The sequence below is a fragment of the Macadamia integrifolia genome, unplaced genomic scaffold (assembly GCF_013358625.1).
Source record: "Macadamia integrifolia cultivar HAES 741 unplaced genomic scaffold, SCU_Mint_v3 scaffold946, whole genome shotgun sequence".
Classification (NCBI taxonomy): Eukaryota; Viridiplantae; Streptophyta; class Magnoliopsida; order Proteales; family Proteaceae; genus Macadamia; species Macadamia integrifolia.
This window is the reverse complement of record NW_024870591.1, coordinates 63,573-79,816: the sequence shown is the minus strand read 5'-3', so window position 1 is coordinate 79,816 and position 16,244 is coordinate 63,573. Positions and strand designations below refer to the sequence as shown.

The 16,244-nt window shown below is 40.5% G+C and overlaps 1 protein-coding gene across 1 annotated transcript in view; it reads left to right on the top strand.

Moving 5' to 3' along the window:
- LOC122070567 (DNA-directed RNA polymerase I subunit 2) overlaps positions 1–16,244 on the top strand; it is an 80,162-nt gene that overhangs the window by 12,100 nt on the left and 51,818 nt on the right. Inside the window, exons 3-5 of the mRNA XM_042634745.1 lie at positions 10,123–10,199; positions 10,323–10,386; positions 10,601–10,671. Coding sequence (XP_042490679.1) covers positions 10,123–10,199; positions 10,323–10,386; positions 10,601–10,671 — 212 coding nt within the window. The remainder of the gene's footprint in view (positions 1–10,122; positions 10,200–10,322; positions 10,387–10,600; positions 10,672–16,244) is intronic.

Sequence of the window (16,244 nt, the reverse complement as noted above, 5' to 3'; positions counted from 1 at the left end):
TGAATAGATGTCTACGAAGGTGCACTTTGGATCAGGTAGCCCTTTCTAAGTGGTTCCACTCTACTCCAGGGTCTCCAACTGGCGGCCGGTAAGGGTGTCAAAACCAAACCGAAACCGTGAAACCATTTGTAAGCCAGTTTATGAACCCCATAAACCACCTTACAAGATTAGGAAGCCCAAGACCATATCAACCCACATCAAATCTCTTTTGAAACCGATATGGGATCAGCCCCTATATGACTGATATGGGATTGTAACATACCACCAGGCTTCCGAATAGATGTCCACGACCGTGCACTTTGGATTAGGTAGCCCTTTCTAAGTGGCTCCACTCTACTCCAGGGTCTCCGACTGGCGGCAGGTAAGGGTGTCAAAACCAAACCGAAACCGTGAAACCATTTAATAAATGGTTCAGTTTTGGCTTCAAATTTGAGACGTTTGACCTACTTTGAGTGTATTAAATCTGAAGCCTGATTGTCAAAAAGATCAGTTGACTGGTCAAACTTGAGGTCTCATACTCTAATTAGGAATTGACCATTCCAGCAGATCCGACCCTTGGATCAGGCTGTAACGTTCAGTTGCTATTCTAGCCATTAGAGGAGAACTTGACCCGCATTATCTGGCCATCTGAGTTGTTGATTTGTTCTATGCAATTTCTCTTAAATCTGGAATTTGTTTTCGATCTTGTTTTGGTTGGTAGTGGTTATACATATCAGAACCACATTAAAGAGGGTGGGGGAAGAGTTAAATATTAATGTAGAGGAGAAATGAGAGGAATCTCATAAAGGAACCTGAGAAGTGCATAACTTAAGAGGAAAGGATGGAGGAGAAGAGTAAGAGGGAAAAGAAGAATGCATGTGGAATGCGTCATAAAAATCAATACTTTTTAACACCTAACTTAGATATTCCAGTAATGCATGCTGTATCATAGTTATCAAGGGGACAAGATGGTGGAGGATGGTAAAAAAATCAAGGCGAAACAACAAGCCGTCGCCCGGGTGACCTAGGCTCTTGTCATAATCCAAACCCAGATACTGGTAAAGGTACAACCCTCACGGGTGCTGATCAAACAATTGATAATATTCACAAAATTGAGCATAATAAAACTCGTCAAAATTCAAGTCTCAACAAAAACAACTAAATCATAAATCAGAATTCCCAGATAATGCCTACTATTGGCAATCTAATGTGCGTCCCCAATTTAAGATTCTAAGTCACTCTATCAGAGTTTACATGAAGCGAAATCCTAATACAATCATGTACTATATAAGAATGGAATTCTGCTGCATCTCGATCTCGTACCACCATTCTACTCCTTTGTAATATCAAATTTAATGGAGTGAGCTCAACAGCTTAGTAAGATAGAAAATAGCAAGGGCACGACATAGTAACAATAACCAAACAAAATACAGCAGTTAAAATAATATCATATTTCATCACACTTTAGTCGGCACTAAGGGAAATGCTACAGCCCAAGGTACGAGAGGGCAACTCAGCCCCCACAATCACACTATCGTCACCACACTGTGACTAAATATACACCTCTATGCACAGTGGGTAGAGGTTCAGCTGATCAATGGAACACCCCTCTCTGGTCCAGTACGAAGCAGTCTATTTACCCTCACACACTTTCTCAGTTTCACAATCACAAGATACCACACTTTAGTCACACATACAAAAACACTGATAAATTCTCCAAGTATATATTAAAATCACTTCCACATTTACACAACTCTTTCATCATATTTAAGGTTCAATACATTACACATGTCACCTATGATCACAACTCCAATCACTATATATCAGTAAATACATTACAATTTATAATGTCACAGCATATCACAGACAATCACAACCACCACACACCAACACAGGTCAAACACAGACTGAGTGGATCCCACCCGGTCTGCTCTTCATGCAACTGTTTTGGGCATAAAACTGCCCACTGCTCGAAAATCATCGCAGCTGCACCGAACAATCTCTGCAACCAGAACCCAGCAGCTTCCGATACTCCATCTCGAGACTCCTCTCAGCTGGTCTCTTCCTCTAATCCTCTTGACAGCAATAGTAGAATCAGAAAAAGGAGAAATCGGAATCCTCCGTTGCCGGAAAACACAGCCATCTCCTTACCAGAAGTTCCTTCGTCGCCAGCCTCGAATGTGATGATCTCTGGTCCTTCGATTATGCCTTTACCTACTGGGTATAACCCATTCTGAATTCTGGAGATGTCAGATCCTGCAATGGCCTCTGAGCAGTTGCTTCCACACTTAGGTTCTCTGCCTTCTGAAGTCCAGATCGGACGGTTGAGCCTCTCTGGTGACCTTGCCCCCATCCCCAAAGCCATCCTTCCCCCTCTTTTGCCTCTCCCTGACTCTGTTCCCCCTGCTACTTCTTCCTCGTTGGTGGATCATTTTAACCCTACCTTAACCCCTTATACTCTGCCTTCAACGAATTCGAACACTTGGTCTACCTTTGAACTGGACTTCATCCCTCTCAGCCAATTTATTCCGGTTCATATGCTCAACCAGTTTTCCAAGTACCCATCGGCGGACCACCCCCTTTACCGTGTAACCTCTACAACCCGACCCACCCGCTAAATCAACCCACCCACCATAACTCGCAAACTGACCCGGCCACCCTATCTGACCATAACCCACAAGCTGATCCTATAACCCGGTCTGCCTATCCTATTCCTCAACCTGACCCACCCATCCAACTTAACCCATGCTCCGATCTTCTCAACCTTCCCTCTTCACCCCCGATCGCTGCCTATCGGACTGTTACCGATGGGCTTACCTCTGCTGCAGGTTCTTCTCCGTTAGTTGCCACCGTCACTCAGGCCCTTGTGACTGTTGATGAGATCTCTCTCCAAACGAGATTGCTCTGCCGCCTAAGACCTCTGCAGAGATGCCTACGACGCCCTTGGTTGCTCCCACTACTAATCCAACAGCTCTCTTCAAAGCTCACGATGCTCCTAATGATCCTCGTTTGGCCTTGGAAGGCCTCACAATTTCTCGTCAGGCCTTGGAAGGCTAAACAACTCCTCAACAGACCTCAGAAAGCCCCACGATTCTCGTTGATGGTCCTCCTGCTTCCTAAGGCCCCCGTTCGACTACAACACTGCTCACGGGGTTGGGCACTTCTCTTAGTGTGACCAATATACAATCAGATGACCCAGAAGTGCTCTCATCTGTTCAGAACTGCTCCCCAGCAAATGACAATACCACCTCTGCGACTCAATCGAAGAACTCTGGCCTTACGCCCTCATCAACTGTTAACTTAACTTAAATTGATCCCTTCAGCACATCCGGCCAGATAACTCAGAGAACTCTGTTGAACCTTGCCATGGATGAGCCACTAGGTACCCACCAACCAATTTAACCTGTCATCCTTAACCAACCATCTACCACCAACAAAGCCTCCACCCTGCACCCCTGGACACAAACAAAAAAACTCATCCATCAACACCAAATCATCATCCACATCTACCACCGCCCCTGTCATTGGCTACAACCGTCGGCCTCCCTTCTCCACTGGTCTCCCCATCCCCATCACCCCCCGTTGCTCGTCCAAGCGTTCGATGCCCACTCCTACCAATTCTCAATGATTCCTTGAGACTTGGACCATTTGGAATGTCTAAGGTCTCAATTCCTCGGCTAAACAAGCGGAAATCAAATCTCTTATTCGCTCCTCTCAGTCCAACCTCTACTGCCTTTTGGAAACCTAATGCCTTTTGGAAACCAGGGTTCTCAAGGCCAATACGACCCGTATTGCTTCCTCAATTTCCCCCAATTAGTCCTTCCTCTCCAATTATCATCACAGCCCGAATGGGAGAATCTGGATCCTTTGGGACCCCGCCTTACTTACCATAACCAGCCTCTCCTCCTCGGCCCAAGTAACCCACATCTCAATCTCCCATCACTCCGGCCCATTCATTTGCTTCCTCTCCATTGTTTATGCCCATAACCAAGCCTCACACAGGTCCTCTCTTCGGGATGATCTCCATTCCTTTGCCAACACCCTGGGCCCCTGTCCTTGGGGCATCTCTAGAGATTTCAATGTTATTCGGTTCAGCCACGAAAAGCAAGGGGCAACCCCATTGATTCCCAGGTTGTCGACTCCTTCAATGATTGCATTGATGATCTTAATCTTACTGATCTTAGATGGTCTGGAGTCAAGCTCACCTGGCACAACAGAAGATCTGGTAACCTTCGTGTAGCATGTAAGCTTGATAGAGCCCTTGTTAACGAAGCCTGACTTGATTCTTTCCCCTCTTCTCATGCCAGCTTTGGTCTTCTGGGGGTCTTTGGTCATAGCCCCATCTCTCTTCATGTTATCCCCTTCCGCTCCTTTGGCCCTATACCTTTGAAATTCTTCGACATGTGGATTACCTTCCTCGATTTCCACTCCCTTGTCTTCTTTACCTGGCAAAGCCACACCTCTCGCTCCCCTTTCCCTCTCCTTTCTTTTTCCTCCAGACTCAAGAGTGTGAAAGTTGCTTTAAAGCTTTGGAACTCATCAACCTTCGGGAACATCACCTCTCAGGTCACTTCAGCTCGGGAAAATCTTCACTCCATCCAATCTAGAATCTAGCAGGATCTCCTCAACCCTATTCTTGTTGAGGAAGAGAAATCTGCCTCTTCTGATTTGGCCTTGCTGCTGGATCAGGAAGAAAGCTTCCTGTGCCAAAAAGCCCGCATCAAATGGCTTGAGCTAGGTGATTCCAATTTGGCTTATTTCCTTCACTCTTTCAAAGCCAGAAAAATGCCAACTCTATCCCAAAGCTTGCTTCCTCCTTTGGGGCTGATCTTTTCTCCCTTGAGCTCATCAAAGCTGAAGCCATCTCTCACTTATAGAGGCTCTTTAGTCCCCCCTCTCTCTCTAACCCCCATCCCCCAGAATCTCCTCAACAAATCTGTGCCAGTTAATTTTATACCTTTTCTTCAATCCATCCCCAGTGAGGAGGAAATAATCTCTGCCATCCTTTCCCACAAATTCAACAAAGCTCCGGGCCCTAATGGCTTCAAGATGGGTTTCTTCTCTGCCTACTGGAGTACCATCAGAAATGACCTTATCTCTACGGTTCAAAGTTTTTTCTTCAGCCCAAATCAAATAGAAGGGATTAACCACATCTTCCTCTGCCTCATCCCTAAAAAGGAAGGTGCGGTCTCCATGAATGATTTCAGGCCCATTTTTGTGTAATCTCCTCTATAAGTTTGAGGCCAGAATCCTTGCCAACAGGATTCAAAAAGTCATTGACTTCCTCTTCAGCCCTAATCAGTCGGCCTTCATTGCTGGCAAGAGTATCTCAGATAACATCATGCTCCGTCATGAGATTTTTCACGGTTTCGACCGTAAGTCCCACTCCCCTACGGATCTCCTCAAGATTAACACCCACAAAGCCTTTGACATCATTAGCTCGGATTTTATCTCCAATGTGCTTCTTCAAATGGCATTCCCTCCATCTTTTGTTCATTGGATTCGGATCTGCATCTCCTCCCCCCACTTCTCTGTTCTGGTGAATGGGAGCCCTATTGGTCACTTCCCCTCAAGTCGAGGCATCCAGTAAGGATGCCCCCTTTCCCCTTTGCTATTCTCTCTATCCTTGGAAGTCCTCTCCTGCTTCATTCAATCTGCTACTGATCTCCACCTCATTTCTCCCATTCCTAAATGCAAATCCCTCCTCTCTCACTTGGCATTCGTCGATGACATCATGATCTTCTCCAAATCATATCCTCTCTTTATCTCCACTATCATGTCCACCCTCCATTCCTTCGAATCTATATCGGTGCTCAGCAGAAATCTCATCAAGTCTAATATTTTCATTTCTGGCGTCGCCCCCGAGGTCCGCGTTTCCCTCTTCGAGCTCTTTGGTATTCCGCTTGGATCTCTACCTGTGAAATACTTGGGTCTTCCCTTGATATTCTCCAAGCTTTCCACCCATCATTGTGCCCCCATGCTGGACAACCTCAGGAAAAGGCTCTAGCTCTGGAAAGGCAAGCTTCTATCTTTCGCTGGCCGCCTTACCTTGATCAGATTGGTCCTCCAGTCCATGTACCTCTATTGGGCTGGCACCTTTGCCCTTCCTGCTTCCATCATCAAATCCTATGAAGGGCTCCTCTGTTTCTTCCTTTGGAAAGGATCTGCTTCCTCTAAATTCTTGAGACCCCTTAGTTGGGAGAAGGTTTGCCTTCCTAAAGCAGAAGGTGGTCTTGGGATTAGAAGAATCAAAACCATCAACTCTGCTGCCATTCTCAAGCTAATTTGGAAGGTTGTGTCAAAACAAAAAAGCATTTAGGTAGACTGGATTTACTTGGGTTTGCTCAAATCTAACTCCCTCTGGACTGCCCCTTCCATTCCTGATGCCTCCTAGATCTGGAAGAAGATTCTTGACCACAGACATGTTGCCCTCTCGACTATCTCATTCGTCATTGGGAATGGCCATTCTATCTCTCTCTGGAATGACCCCTGGCACCCTGCTGGCATCATTTCTTGCCTCATCTCCCTTAGAATCATCTACTCTTTAGGCCTTCCTTCTAATGCCTCTGTCTCTTCTATCCTTTCCCCCTTCGGCTGGTCTCCCCCTCCCCTCCTTGACCTTTGGTCTATCCTTCCCCCCTTCCCTTGGGTCATAGAGGCAGAGAGGACATTTGGATCCCCTCCCCTACTGGAACCTTTTTCTACTGCCTCTGCTTGGTCCTTCATTCGTACCCCTTCCCCGACGGTCCCTTGGCATAAGGTAGTTTGGTTCAAAGACCACATTCCTCATCATAGCTTCACCCTTTGGTGAAGTTTGACCAATTGCCTCCCCACCCAATCTTTTCTCCTTCACCGTCATATTCCAGTCAACCCAACTTGCTGTCTCTGTCATCATGGCATCGAAGACATCCATAGTTGTCACGGCGCCAAGGCGAACCAAGGCGGTGGAGGGTTGTCTAAGCGCTTAGGCAAGAAGGCACCCGCCTTAAGGCGAACAAGTGTTATTTTTTATTTTTTCTATTTTCTAATATTATTTAGTAAGTTATATATACCTTGTATCATAAAAAATCAAGATTAAGCCATATCAAGTCATTAAAAATCAACATTTAGCCACATCAAATCATAAAAAATTAACATTAAGTCATATTAAGTTATAGAAAATCAACATTTAGAGAAATGCTCTTATTCTATAATAATTTTGACTGGTCAAATGATTTTATTTTTACATGAGACTTTTTGTATTAGTTATAACATAAAACCAGCTTTCTAACAAGTCTAAGATTACTTAAATCTGAGTTGCAATGACAAAGTTATGCTTCAGTCAAACTTATTTTTAAATGCGCGAATACTGTTAAAATCGCCTGAATGAAAATAATTTTATGAGTATCAAAACAAAATATTATTTTACCGGACTTTTGGTTTTTAGCAATGTTTTAACATGATAGAATTTATAAAATTTTCATAATTGAGAAAAACCCTAGCATTTAAAAGTTGAAAATTGTCCTTATAACCAAAATCCAATTTTTATTCTTAGACTGAGGTATTGACTTTTTATCCTTTTAGAATTTGATTTTTAAACTATTTTTATTGGATTCAAATAGGGGGTATTTGCTTGTTTATGAATAATATCTTAAGTAAATGAAATAACAAATATTAAAAACATTTGCTTGAGTCCTGTCCAAATGTTGGCGTCCCAGAAGACCCATTCTCTCCTTCGATAGGGAATGGAATTGGATTGATATGACGTTCTTTGGATCCTCCATTTGTGACTCCATCGGTAAGCTTGCATTCTGTGCTACCATTAACCACCTCTGGATAGAGCATAACATCCGTAGATGGACCCCCGAATACCGCTCCCTAGACTAGATTTGGAAAGCTATCTACTTTGATGTTAAGTCCAAAACCTCTTCCCTCTAGTCTCGGCCAGTCAAATTCACCTCCAGAAACTCCCATATCATTGATGCTTGGAACCTTCAGGTGGATCTCATCCATCCCTCTTGAGGTCTTTCCGGATTCTGGCTCCTCCCCCCCTTGGTTGATAGCCATTATTGGTGATTGCTTCTTTTGCATTTGCATCTGCCTTTTCTTTTAGCTTTGCTTTTGCTTGCTCATGGGCCTTGCTCCTTTGTTGGCTTTGGACTCCCCCCTCTCTCTCTCCCCCCTTGTATAGTCTTCTCTTTTGGTGATAAATTATTTATTCATCCAAAAAAAAAAAAAAAAAAAAAAAAACAGGTCAAACATACCACACACTTGTTGTGTACACTCACTACAATCCACCCTTTGAGTCCCAACTATCCGGGAGGTCACAATCTGCAATTAATAATCCTTTAATTACCTGTCCTGACCCTAACTAAAAACCTTACTTCCCTTTAAGGTCAAGAAGTCAACCTAAAAGTCGACCCTCTCAATCGGAGGTCAAACTCTAGGAGTTAATAGCTACTAGAAGGATAAAAACACTTCAAAAGATGGGAGGGATCCGACAGTATTGGGTCCCACAATTTGGATCTCAAGGAAAACTCGAACCCTAAAACGGATTAGGTTTCATCATGGGGGAGTCCGACTGAATCATTGAATTAGTTACTTAAATCAAAGCTAACCCCAAAGTTTTGGGTAGAAGTTAACAAATATTAGGAATTAGGGACAACAACCCAGTTCAAGGATCTGAAATGACATTAAGATTTGATATACTTGACACCAAGAATCTTGTAGGCATTGTAATAGGGCAGTAACCTATTCAAGAAACTAAGAGTTAATCAAGATTTGATACACTTAACACCAAGAATCTTGTAGTTACTGTAATAAGGCAGAAATCAATTCAAGGAACCAAGATTAAAATTGGACACAAAGATGTTAACCAAGGGGAGGAAGAACAAGTACCTGGAGTGAACAAAATAGAGTAGTAAAGGAGGAATAAGAATGCACAATTTCCCTTCCACGATCTCCTTTCTTTCTCTCTCGGTTTTCCCTCATTCCCTCTCTTTTATTTCTCTCCTTTTCCCTCTCACGACTCTCTCTTTTTCCCTTCTTTTTCTCTCTCCTCTCATGACTCCCTTTTTTTTCCTTCTTTTTCTCTCTCATTCTCTCTCTTCCACATGATTCCCTTCGATTTCCTACTTCCACTTTCCTTTCTTGTCTCCAACTCCTTTTTTTTTTTTTTTTCTTTTACTGACTTACTAATCTATTTCCCACAAAGGAGGTTCCTCCCTTCCCACGATTTGATTTATTAATACTATGATGTGACCCACCATAGCCTAGGCCTTAGTAAAAAAGATCTTAAATTAATTAATAACCCCCCCTCGTTGCTAGTATTAAGGTTTGATTCTAAGACCTCTAATTAATGAAGTACTAACAACTAGGCTAACCCATTAAGTCATTAATTAAATCCCAAATTCAAATATTTAAATAGACTTAGAAAAACAACATAAAAAATACCTATTATAAGGTTCCAAATTTGGTGGCATTACAGTGCTAGTCCAGGTTGAGGCGACTTGTCACCTAGGCGTCTCCTAGGCGATGCCTTGATAGCTATCTGCTGTATAGGACGGTGGTTAGCATGTTGCTTGATTGCTCAATTTCTTATGCTCCAGCTCTGTGAATTGTGTTGTGGTACTCAAGTTTGAAAATATTCCATTTCTAGCAAATTAAGTATTTATTTATTCACCCAAAAAAAAAGTATTTATTTATTTGTAATAAATTATGGATAGCAGAAAATTTTATTGATTCAAGAGTAAAAAAGCCCGAAACGAAATGTTCCGAAAATGCAAAAGAAAGAAAAGAAAAAAGAATCTGAAACCAAGGAGTACATCAAGATATTATCCCAAAAATTGCTATTCTGATAGCTGGATAGATGATCAGAAATTCCCTATCAACCTATGAACCATCTGTTATTTATAGTGTTTGTTTGTGGTTTTCCACCATGCTTCTACGGTTGGCAACCCACTGGTTAATATCATGTTTTTGAATCTTTGGTGAAATAAAATTGCTTAGAAGGAATTGCATCAACCAAATAGGGTATTACATGTGACAATTGATCATTGTTGAATCCTAATATTTTTCAATAGTGTGATCACTATCTTTTTTGTATTAAGTGTTATCTACTTTGTTTTGATCCCTTATTTGATGGTTTGATTTTGTTATTTTTAGTCAAAGGCTTGCCACTTGAGAGGTGCTGATCCCCTGAAACTAATTTCTTATAAAGAAGAGGCGACTGAAATGGGCGGGTAAGTTGAAATTGGTCCTCTAGTGACTAAAAGCCTTGTTCATTTTTTTTAACTAGTAAGCGTTGGGCCATTCTGCTCTTACTGTCTTATGCCTTGAATAACTTTTCACTGTACTTTTGTTAGGTACTTCATATTGAATGGGCTGGAGCGACTTGCTCGGCTTCTAATTTTGCCGAAGAGAAATTATGTGAGTTTCTGTGCCAGGCTGATACAATCAAATGATTGATCCTTAAGCTGTAGTATTCTTTTTTTTGGGGTAGATTCAGTTGTTGTATACATGATAAGTTTTGTGACCTCTCTGGTATAATAGTGCAACATAGCTGGATATTGCCTTTAGAAGGCATTTCATTTTCCTTTGGTAATTTTCACTTCTGAGTATATGAATGGCATGCTTTTTCCAGCCGACGAGTGTGGTGCGGGGTGCCTTTATTGAAAGAGAAGTTGGATATACCGATAAAGCAGTTACTATAAGGTTCTTACTCATTCACATTAGTAGATGTTACATTCTATAGTACTTAGTTTCCTCTTGATTTCTTGAATGACTTAATTACTTTTTGTCACCTTTTTTTTTTGAGGAATGATTCAGGAAAGTGTAATAACCTTTCAATCCTGATAATTAGTTCCAGGAAAGTAACTTAAGTGGAAAGATTTGAGCAAACTCAAAAGAACCCACTGGGAATCATGACACACCATGCACTAGCTTGAGAGAATTCTCTCTCACCTTAAGGATGGTTGGCTGGTATAGGGCAAGAAATAAAGAGAGATCAAATCATGGCCGCAGAACGCCAATTGATCAGGCGGAGATTCCATACCAATTAATTGAAGTTGATTACAATGTGATGATTTCTTAAATTAGAATAAAAAATAAGGCCCAATTCGTGTGTATCCCATATAGTTGACAAGGCGACCCAGGGTAGTGGTGGGGTATCTAAGCATTTAGGCGACAAGGGGCCTGTTTAGGCATTGCAAGGGCCCAAATGTTCTTTTTTATTTCCCCTATTTTCAACATTATTTAGTATGCTACATATACCTTATGTCATAAAAAATCAAGGATTAAAGTATCGGTCAACTTAATTTAAGTTAAGTATCGGAGATACGCTAAGATATGCTAAAGATTAAGGATTAAAATGTCTGTTGGTCGGCTAAATTTAAGATACATATCGGAGGGTATTGTATCGTATCGGAGATACTTTAAACCATGTAAAAAATCAACATTAAGCCACGTAAGTCATACAAAATCAACATTAAGTCATCAAAAGTCAACATTTAGAGAAATGTTCTTGTTCTCTAGTAAGTTTGACTGGTCAAATGATTTTATTTTTACATGAGATTTTTGTATTAGGTAGAGCATAGAACCAACTTTCCGACAAGTCGAAGATTACTTAAATCTAAGTCGTAATGACAAAGTTTTGTTCTGGTCAAACTTATTGTAAAATGTGCAAATGTGGTTAAAGTCGCCTGAATGAAAATACTTTTATAGACTTCAAAACAAAATATTATTTTACCACACTTTTGGTTCTTAGCAATGTTTTATGATGATAAGATTTATGAAACATTTGAAAGTTGCAAATTGCCCCTACAACAAAAAATCTAGTTTTTCTTCTTTGACTAAGGGGTTGACTTTTTCCCTTTTGGAATTTGATTTTTAAACTGTTTTTATTCGATCAAAATAGGGTTGTTTGCTTATTTATGAATAATATCACATTTACTTAAATGATATTTGACATAAATAAGTGCTGTGCGTTGTACTAAGGCGACAATGCACTGAGGCGATAGTCACCTAGACCCCTACTAGGCCGCCTAGTTGTTTTGAGAACTATGATGTCTGACACAAATAAATGCTGTGCGTTGTACTAAGGTGACAATCCACTAAGGCGATAGTCGCCTAGACCCCTACCAGGCCGCCTAGTTGTCTTGAGAATTATGATATTATTTATGAATAATATCACATTTACTTAAATGATATTTGGCATAAATAAGTGCTGTGTGTTGTATTAAGGCGACATTGCACTAAGGCAATAGTCGCCTAGACCCCTACCGGGCCGTCTGGCTGCCTTGAGAACTATTGTGTATCCTGATCACTGAATCCCTGTTCAGCCGCCAGAAAGGAGGAGCCAGCTGGAGCTCCATTCCTGCTCGCATTTGGAATATTGTCCAGTCCTGGTTGTGGGGATTTAGAAGTCCAATTTTATTTTCCTATTACAAAAATATTGAGTCCTAGAACCTATAGGAGTTGTAGGCGATTTTTATTTTCATTTTTTGTTAATTAGAAATCCTAGGTTGATTAGGAGGGTAAAAAAATTCATGGTATCAGGTCTGGTTTTGCTTTTCTGAGAATCCAGGTTGTAACTAGAAATTGTTTTATTGTAACTAGATCATAGTTTTTAAAGCGCTGGTGCGACTAAGGCGTTTGAGGGCCTGTCGGAGCGCCTTAGCAATAAGGCGGGCATAAAGCGTCGCCTTATTGACTAAAGCGTTCTTGTGTACTTTTTTTTATAAAACCAATCTATTTGACTCAAATACTAGTTAAATCATATTACTCATATGCTAAATAAATATTAAATGTTTATATTCATACCAATGTAAGATATTCATCAAGAAAACAAATCAATAAAGTGAATAAACTAAGTTCATCATCAATTCATCATCAATCATCAATCATCAATCATCAATATTCAATCATGAATCATCAATATTCAATCATGAATCATCAATATTCAATCATCAATCATCTTAACATATTAACATATAATATAAATACATAATTATGAAACAAAATTATAAATATAAAGAAAAGAAGACATAAAATATACAAGTATTTATTATACTTACCTCTATGATGCCATAATGAGTGCCTAAGCCCTAAGGTCATCCACTATATTTCTACTCCTGTCAAAGAAGTAATTAAGAACTTAGAATTAAAATACATCGAAAGTAAAAATCGAGATGCCAAATTAAATGGATGAGAAGTGACTAACCTGGGGATTCTTAATCATTCTAAAAAACTTTAAACTTCAATGAAGCTAAAACATAAAATAAATTAAAATCCTAAGAATTTAGTAAACAAAGAAAGTCAAATACTTAAAAGTTCAAGGACTCAAAAAACTTTAAAGTTTAAAGACTCAAAATACGTCAAAGTTCTAAGACTCAAAGACTTTCAATCCAAATCAGTAATTAAATTAAAATCTTCTTCTTCAACTGCATTTTGTTGCTGGCTTGCATCATCTGGAGCTATGCCATAATCATCCTCAATGTTTTCATCATCACGAATATCCTCTTCACTCATCTCATCCACTTCTTCATCTGACAAATCCTCAAGCTCAACCCTCCTACCACGCCGGGTATAGCAAAGATTGGTTCCACTGGTAGATGCTGGAGCCCTCCTTGGTCTATTATGGCCTTGGTATGATGAAGATGCTCCAAGTGCTCTATCAACATCTCTCCAAGTGATATCATTCTCAGGATGCACTAATTCATCCTCTGATTCACCAATCATCCACTCACTACTCCAATTAAGATCATCGAGCAACAATGGATTGTAGTTTCTACATTGTTCTTTTCTTTCTTGGAACCTTGCTTGAAGTCGGCGATTATATTGAATGTAGACAAGATCATTTAACCGCTGATGCTCTAACCTATTCTTCTTGGTGTGAATCTGAAAAACATTAATAATATGAGGTTATCTACTTATCTTCAATAAAACCATATTAAGTGAAGTACATGTACTATTGTACTCAGAACTCAATAGTCAATACTCACAAATTCAAATGTGCTCCAATTGCGCTCACAACCAGAAGATGAGCAACAAAGACCAAGTATGCGCAATGCAAGCTTTGAAAGGTCAGGAGCAGTACTTCCATGTCGAGACCACCAAGAGACTATAAATATATAATATAAAAAAATAGGTTAAGTAAAAAATCAACATTTTAAGTTCTAAACTAATTAGAACTTTAAAAGGAAATATACTTACTAGGATTCAACTTGTTCCTTTGTCTAATCGCCATGTCCTTTGCAAAACTTCCTTGAACAGTGGTATACTTGTCAACCTGGACAATGATCTTATCTTGCAAGGTCTCATCAGGCACCAACCTTACAAGAACATCATTGAAGGCATCACTTGCTTTTTGAGCTAAGTCCAACTCATTATCAGGATTATCTTCTATTGCCTTAAAGAACTTGTTTGGATTGAGGAAAAAGGCAGCTAAATATATTGATCCATTCATCATAGTCTCACAACGGTGATCAACAATGGCTATGATTTTCTTCCATTTCCTTTCATCATCTCCAAAATTTTTTTTGATGTTCTTCCTTGCCACTTGTATTGCCATATATACTTCAGGCATAGCAGGCAACTCATCACCATCTACAATCCTCAAGAGTTGAAGAAGAGGCTGTGATGCTCTTATACAATCCATCACACCATTCCAGAATGTTGTAGCAAACACAGTCTCAGAAGCATTCTTCCCTGCCTCTGTAGATGCAAGCTTAGAACGGGACCATTCATCATCAACAAATAATTTTTTCAGAGATTCTCTGTGCTTGTATAAGCTCTGGAGTGTTAAAAAGGAAGAGGCAAATCTAGTCACTCCAGCCCTCACTAAGTCTCCTCCTGTTTTTTGCCTCATGGCTTCAAGAAGACGAGTGTGCCTGTAGATGAATGCAGTCAATTTCCTGCCCTTCGATATAACAGACATGTAAGAGCGTAATTTGCCTACTTCCTCCATCATAAGGTCTATGCAATGAGCTACACATGGACTCCAAAATAACCTCTTCCTTTTCTCCATTAGTAGTCGACCCGCTGCAACATAGTTGGCAGCATTATCAGAGACTACTTGAACCACATTATCTTCACCAATCTCTTCAACCTTGCTATCAAGTAGCTTAAATAACATTTCAGCTGTTTGTGATTGGCTAGATGCATCCACAGACTCCAAAAAAAAAGTCCCCTCCGGACAATTGACAAGAAAATTAATTAGGTGCCTTCCTCTCTTGTCTGTCCACCCATCTGACATGAGTGTGCACCCATGTTTCCTCCAATATCCTTGACACTTCACCTTTAACTCATCAATTTTATCCTTTTCAGACTTCAATAGAGGCCCCCTATAGTCATGAATTGAAGGGGGCTTGAAACCTGGTCCATATTGACCAATTGCCTCTACCAATTCCTCAAAACTCCTCAACTTTAAAGCATTAAATGGAACACCACTCTCATAAGCCCACCTTGCAAAATAAGAACGAAGTTTATCTCTTTCTTCTTCTCCTCTTACTCGGTTCTCCATTGTTGTTTGATATGAACATTTATCCCTCCTTTCTGCAACCACTTCTTCAGGAGTCCTCCTCACATGCTTATCCATGGGACCCCTTACTTGTTGTTTGGATTGTGTTTGAATGATAGCTTTATTTCTTCTTGAAGTTGTCCCAGAGCTAGGGATAGGAAATGAGACCCCCAAATCAGATACTATATTATGTTGTGAACGGGTTACTTCTGTAGGTCCATCACTAACATCCAAATCATCTAAACAATCAAAGTTCCTCTTCCTCTGGTTCTTCAATATTGCATCTCTCATCTCTTTAGCAATTGCTTCAGTTGTTTTCACACACTTGGCTACATCTCCATAGCCACCAATAAGATGTTGCTTCAACCGTTTTATTCCTCCCCTGACATCCTTCCCACAAAGGGTACATTTAATCCAATTTCTGTCAGATACGTCAGGCCAATACCCATATTTCCATCCAGGATCATTTGACTTAGCTCTCCTTTTCGGATCCTTGCTTGGATCAATCGTTGATTGTGCAGTAGCAGCCGTACTTGTATTTTCACCCCCACTGCTACCACCAATTGTTTCCATAGATAAGTGGAACCTGAACCTACACTTATCAACCAACCAATCATCTTTGTCACCATAGGAAGAAAAAAAAAAAAAAAACTAATCATACGAAGAAGGAAGAAGCAGGGAGAAGAAAGAAGAAAAGAGAGAAAAAAAAAAATCACTTGCAAAGTGCTGTAGCAGCAAACAGTCACCGGAAGAAAAAAAATTCATGCGC